This window comes from Electrophorus electricus, chromosome 7, assembly GCF_041902795.1.
Source record: "Electrophorus electricus isolate QZ-2024a chromosome 7, ASM4190279v1, whole genome shotgun sequence".
Classification (NCBI taxonomy): Eukaryota; Metazoa; Chordata; class Actinopteri; order Gymnotiformes; family Gymnotidae; genus Electrophorus; species Electrophorus electricus.
This window is the reverse complement of record NC_137503.1, coordinates 1,970,001-1,976,715: the sequence shown is the minus strand read 5'-3', so window position 1 is coordinate 1,976,715 and position 6,715 is coordinate 1,970,001. Positions and strand designations below refer to the sequence as shown.

The following is a 6,715-nucleotide window of genomic DNA, read 5'->3' as shown; positions in this document are numbered from 1 at the left end:
CTTCCCGGTGAATGTTGTTTAGGGAGCAGCTGCGCGTGGTTCTTTAGCTGAGTGACTGCACATTGGCTCGGAGCAGGACATGGGCAGATGTTCGGACGGTCTGAGGATGTCTGGTGCTAGCGGCAGGCTCCCTCAGGTGTTCTCACGGCACCAGCATTTAGCAGATGGCACTGCTGTTCCCCACTGCTGCTGTTTTCCAGCACGCATGCCACGCCGTGGCGGCTTCTGCCTGCCAGGAACGGAGTTGAAATGCCCCCCCCCCACCACCCATCCCCACCCCCACCCCCACCCCACCTACAACCCCCAACACACCCACCCTCTGCCGGGGAAAGGCAGCACACATAAAGGCACAAGTACAGTTTCACCTTACACTGTACTTCCAAAGTCGGTTCAAATACGTGATGCGGTCAAATAAAACCTTTGCATGAATGTTTCACCTGAGTTGAGAATGAATGGTGCTTTGGATAACTTGTGCTCTCTGACCAACAGTGAACACGCAGGCAGGAGTATTTCATTTATAGCAGAAACCGATGCAGCTTTAAGACAGTCAACCTATTCCCCTCCACAAAGCACAAAATTAGAACAGACCCCAGACTCTAACTGTGCAGGCTGTATTGCTGTGGTATGAGGCATGAACAGAGCTCCAAGCTCCTGAACCCAACCAAATAGACATCTTTAACTCCTGCAGCCTGTGCGTGTGTGTGTGTGTGTGTGTGTGTGTGTGTGTGTGTGTGTGTGTGTGTGTGTGTGTGTGTGTGTGTGTGTGTGTGTGTGTGTGTGTGTGTGTGTGTGTGTGTGTGTGTGTGTGTGTGGAGGAGCAGCCGTGTGGAGGACTCTTTGGTCCTGAAGGGCAGTTTTCAGCCTGGTCACACACACTAGGGCCCTGATGCTTGGCTGCACACCATGGGTCACGGGTTTACATTAGGACGAGCCAGACAAATGCAGCCAACCATAGTCCAGGAACACACCTGAAAGGGAGAAAAAAAAAACAGCGCCGACGCACTGGTCGATATAATAAAACCTGACGCGCCAGGTAGAATTATAAAACGTGTTTGCGGCGTCTGAAGTTAGACTGCGTTTAATCGTGGAGTTTGATGTCTGTAATTTAATAGAGGTGCAGAGAATAACGTTTCAATAAAAATTACTTGTCAGTACCACGGGGTTACGTGGATTAAGCATAATCTATTAGTAATAACTTAAACGAATGGCGAAGACGAAGGGTGTCGATTGTTTTCGATAGGACTTATCCACCGTGGCGGAAATAAATCTATATCTTGGCAGCGGGCTGGAAAATGAAATGGAGTCCTGGAGAGAAAATGGAGGTCTTCCCCTGGTCAGAGGGGAAACTGAAGCAGATCTCTCATGACAGACACTATTATTTATTTTGAGTTCAGATTCGATCCACACCCCAAAGTGTCCCCCCACGAAAGCGTGTCCCCGTCTTTGCGCAATGATTGACACTCCACGACAGGAGTCCGGGGGCGGGGCTAATGTTCCGTTCTTCCAATAAGGTAGCGTGGGCGGGGCTTGGGCTTCACCGTCTCGCTATGCGCCGCTGGTGCTGCGTGTAACAAAAGCAGGAGGATGGAGTGAGTGGAGGATCCCTGCTGGTGAAGTCCTCAGACCTGCGCTCGTCCGGACCGATTAATCAGAGATCGTCACAACACGGGAGACAGCCCGCACGCTTACATTTACAGCTGAAGTCTGCAACCCCCGCCCCCCCCTAACGCCCGGGCAGAGTGGGTCAAGGCAGTACTACAGCTCAGATTTCAGACCCAAGACCAGCTGGAGGAAAACGCGAGAAGACGCTGTTCACCTCGTCTGTGGTCAATGCGAGCTGAACGAGAAAGTGACCGACACGTAGCTAAGCACCGGAGGAATTTCTAAGCAGATTTGTTTTTTCCTATTAGACCGGCAGGAATGGACGAACAGCCGCGGCTGATGCACTCTCACGCCGGGGTAGGGATGGCAGGACACCCCGGTCTGCCTCAGCACATGCAGGAAGGAACCGGAGGAGCTGACGGCGACGGAAGAAAACAGGACATTGGAGACATTTTACAACAAATCATGACCATTACTGATCAAAGTCTGGACGAGGCGCAGGCCAGGTAAGCTGTCAAAGACGTGCGTGCTCGGCACACAATGAAGGCGCTGTCTCACGTTTATAGGAAGTCGGAATATTTTGCTACACTTTATTTTGCACTACATTTTACCACTAAACCACGCGCTATTAAACCCCCAAATAAAGCACAATGCAATTAGCTATTCGGAAACGCAATGCAGTTTTAGTTTTATTAAGTGGTTAATTTCTCGTGACTTTACCGAGAAATGGGTAGTGTTAATTTGCCGTTATTGGGTGTTTTCTTTCTTTTTCTTTCCTTTTATTATTGATGGTAACCTAACGGATTTGTGGCACTTGTAGAACACTAAGTATTTTCTGCTGTTTAAATTTATAAAGATTTTCTAACAAGGTTTGGATGTCCAAATAACATTAAGCACTTGCGTCACTGTATTGTAACTAGATGAAATCTCGATTATCTCTGTCGCAATTTATTGACAAAGTATCCAACCACAAATTGACCTGTAACATAATTTCACATGTCAGTGTGTCAGAACGTGCTCCCCGTGCCACAGGGGTTAGGCTTTGCTGCAATGGCAGGCGATAGACAACGTCGTTGTGTTTTCTGACACATAATCCCCACTCCACGTCGATACAGATAAACAATAACCAAGACATGATTTAACTGACAACGCTGGGACTGAGCAAGGCGCTCGCTTTGCAGACGGCCTAGGCTGGACTCCTCTACCTAGGAAAGACAGTGCTGGTTTATCCAGAGGAGACCGAGACATGTAATAATTAAACAAACTTTGTGTTAGGCTGCATAAATAACGCCCCTGGTAGCCAAGCTTACTTTGGAAACAAAGTTAAGCAAAAACATAAGCATACTGATATTATTATGAATATTATTATGATAATGCTGATTATTATTATTATTATTAGTAGTAGTAGTAGTAGTAGTAGCAGCAGCAGTAATTATAGTGTCAGGAAATATTGCTTTAAATTTCTAAAATTCCTAATATATTTATTGAGTACAAAATTGCTCGGCTACAGAATTATATGGACTGATTGCCCGCTTTTCAAGGTTTTCGAGCGTTCATTTATTTTTGATTAATTGACAACATTTCGTGGACAGCAGTAGGAGCGACGTGCAGCTGTTTACCTCGCGAGCCATCGAAGCGAAGGCGCGGGGCATTTCGCGAGCCTCTCGCGAGCCTGTCCTCGCGTGCCTTACAACGCCCTTCTCCTTTTGTTTTAGGAAACACGCGCTGAATTGTCACAGAATGAAGCCCGCGCTCTTTAACGTTTTGTGTGAAATCAAAGAAAAAACAGGTCAGTCATGTTTCATTTCATTAATTTATTTTTTATATATATTTATATCGGTCATTTTTTTTCGCGCATACATTCAGAATACGATCATAGGTCAGAACTGATAATATTATAGCCCATATGTGAGTAGCCTTTTGTCAGAATTATGTCAGACGTTTTGCTTGCTCAGAGGTATCTAACAGCTAGCTTGTGTGTTCTGTGGTTTACATTTTTCCAGACAGACAGCAATAGTCTAAGTTACATCATTCAGTTACATCTAATACAATATTTCATTTTGGAATGTGGCTACTAAGAAATTTGTGTGGTCTTTTAGAAACAGGCCTCAAGTTTTGAGGTGATGGATGTAAATAAAATTTAAAAAAACAACAAAAACAAAACATTGTAAAAAACTTTTGTATTGTGTTTTCAGTGTTCTTTGTGTCTTTTGTTCATTCATCCTTTATTTCTTTGAAAAACTATATCTAATTTTGAAAACCCAGACCGGTACTGTGTTTACCAGGCTGCCTGCCTGTTTAAAGGGGACTCTGTTCAGTGACTCCCTGTAGCAGACCGATTTTTCACCAGAAAATTACTCCTTATGTGCAGGCATTTCTAACTGACCTCCCTCCTCTCCGGGCATCTCCTGGATTGTTCTGATCTCCTTATAAGCTACGCATTTAGACCCCAGATTTAAAAGTTCAGCGTGTTCACCTGAGGGTGAAGCTGTAGTCGCTTGCTCTGTCAAAATTTTTCCATTTGCGGTTTTAAGTCCTTAAAGATTGGAAAGCATGTTGGATTAATTTACTAGGTGCTGTGTCTTCTTAGTGCATATGTGTGCCTGTGTGTATGCACACGTGTGTTTAAACATATGGGGACTGTCATAAAGGAATCTTTGTGAATTAATTTGTACAGTGACATGTATTATTTTGGTATCACCAAGCTGACTGAGAGTGCAGGCTGCTGAAATAACATTGAAAAAGGAAGACGTGCTCGTCACCAATCAATCATTCCCTCTCATATTTCCTGATAGACTTTAGAGTCGTTCTGATTCACCAACTGCATATTATTCCTTCAATTTTGACCTCTTGGCGCGTTGAGAAAAAGAGCTGCACTGAATTTGCGGTTTATAAGATACTGAGACTCTTTTGCCCGCGCATTTGATGTGGAAACGTTTCTGGCGTGTTTCACAGTCATTAGTGCATGAAATAAAATGGAACAGATCAAGGATAAAGGAGATATCTTTTTCAATAATCTCCGGAGCCTCTTGGCTCCGCTATCCCAGCTGTGAAGCCGCGGGAATCTCGCCCTTCCTCCATTCTGTTCTGTCTCCTCCGTTGTCTTGGTATGATGTTGTCATTGAAGTTCACGGCAGCCCTCTGAGCCCCACTGTGCTGAAATGGCCACGACCGCAGGAGAGCATGGGGCCTTTGTGGCCTGTGTGTATATGTGTGTGTGTGTGCGATGCTGTTGGTGGTAGGGATGGCTATGCGTCGAGTTCTACTCCCCAGCGTTTCTTTGGGTTCATTCAGAGTTCGAGCTCAAAGCCTGTAGTGACATGGAATCCTTCCAGCCTCTCAAGCTTAACTTCCTATTTCAGCAAACCAGCCAAAGAGGCTTACAGGTCAAAGCGAGCCCCACTTCTGTGCCTCAGACATGAAGACAGCGCAGGTATAACACTCTGAGTGATGGTGTGAGGTTTTAAGAAGGTTTAGATTTGAGGTGTATTTGTTTTGCTCTCTCGGTGGAGAGTGGTGTGTGTTTAGTTTGGCCACTACAGTGTAACTAGCTGAAAAGTCCTTCGAGGCTTATCCTGGCCCACCCCCTCGCCCGGACTGCTTCTCCACAAAGCTTGTCTGGGTGAAATATTTAGTTAGTACGTTGTGTCGTTCGACTTTGTCAGAGGGGCTGAAGTGGGAGGTGGTGCTGGAGATGTGGGTTGTGGGATAAGTAAGTATCTGTGTTTTGTCTGCGCGTTTCCTTCACCTTGCTGAGCGTTGAATGCCATATGATCCAGCTGTTTGTTATTCACTGTAGATTTGAAACGTTTAACCTCGTGATTTACAAGGAGTGAGCATGAAGCGCAGGGCAGTAATTTCAGACATATGTGGTAACATTAACCCAGTTCACCTTTAATTATGTGCCCTTGACCTGCTACCAACTACTGAAAAGGTCAGATATCAAAAATTATAATATTTTTTAAAGGAGCTGGTGCTATTTTCTGTATTTGGTTTAACAGTAGCTTCTGGTCGAGTGCTTCATGCTGGATCTAGGGTCAGGGCACCGTGCAAAAATCCTCAGAAAAAACAAAACAAAAAGGAACTCATTCAAAGTATATATTTCAGAGTTTAATTTCTGTAAGTTGGTAATCAAGATAAGAATTAAAATCTCAGAATCACGATAGTGTTAATAATTTTCTTATGTTTTAATAGTGCCAAGACTAGAATTGCATATGTAGCTAAACGGCATTGTTTTCTCCTGACTAAATAAACATGTGGTTATGGCATTTGCAGAATATTTTATGTGGTCTATATAGTTTCATTCAATAAAAAAAGGATAGAAAACACAAATTTTGAAACACAGTTTTAATCACACCAGTATGATTACGCTGTAGTGCTCAGTAGTGATGCCTGTATTTTCTTACTTATTTACTTACTTACATCTTCCTCTTCTTCTTTTACAAAATATCAGTCCTGCTCTATTTAATCCTTATTTTTCCATTTCATTTTCTGTACTATGCCAAAGTAGTATAGTTGAATCATATGTTTAGCATTTAAGTAACTGTAAAAAAATGTTTTTCATAGTTTACTGTTGGTTCGATTTTTATATACTGCGGCTAAGGGTATCAAAACAGGACAAAAATATTGACTTGATTGGTTTGCGAAAAAGCTTTAGATGCTGTTTCATGTAGTTTGCACATTTCAGTATAATAATCTTGATATGCCCGATATTTTGCAGTTTTGAAGTCTGGATTTACTCTGATGGCATGTATATATTCTTGTAGTGTTTCACATTTAGTGCACCGAGCATTTCAGGCTTTTGTAGCTGCTTGTCTTTGCTATTCATGTTTTCAAGTTCTTTACCTTTGATAAAATAAACATTAATTACATAATAATAAAATGTAAATGCAAACGTGGAAAAATACTAATTACTTTTTGCATGTGTCTTATTTTTATTGAACCAAGAGTTTTGGCTTTCTCTGTTTTGCCAGTGGTGTGCTGGGGTGTGTGTGTGTGTGTGTGTGTGCGCGCGTGCGTGCGTGTGTGATCTTGGGTGTGTGTATGTGTGTGTGTGCGTGTGCGTGCGTGTGTGTGTGTGTGCGTGTGTGTGTGCGTGTGTGTGTGCGTGTGT

The 6,715-nt window shown here is 43.5% G+C and overlaps 1 protein-coding gene across 4 annotated transcripts in view; it reads left to right on the top strand.

The window, feature by feature from the left end:
• The first annotated feature begins 1,568 nt into the window (after positions 1-1,568).
• Positions 1,569-6,715, top strand: part of pbx1b (pre-B-cell leukemia homeobox 1b) — a 63,630-nt gene continuing 58,483 nt past the window's right edge. For 3 of the 4 annotated variants that reach the window (XM_027030143.3, XM_027030144.3, XM_027030142.3), the window contains exons 1-2: positions 1,569-2,108; positions 3,318-3,391. In XM_027030143.3, the coding sequence (XP_026885944.1) occupies positions 1,921-2,108; positions 3,318-3,391 (262 nt within the window). In that variant the 5' untranslated portion in view covers positions 1,569-1,920. Of the gene's footprint in view, positions 2,109-3,317; positions 3,392-4,706; positions 5,315-6,715 lie in introns of those variants that run through there. The other variant, XM_081717473.1, reaches the window with a different exon arrangement.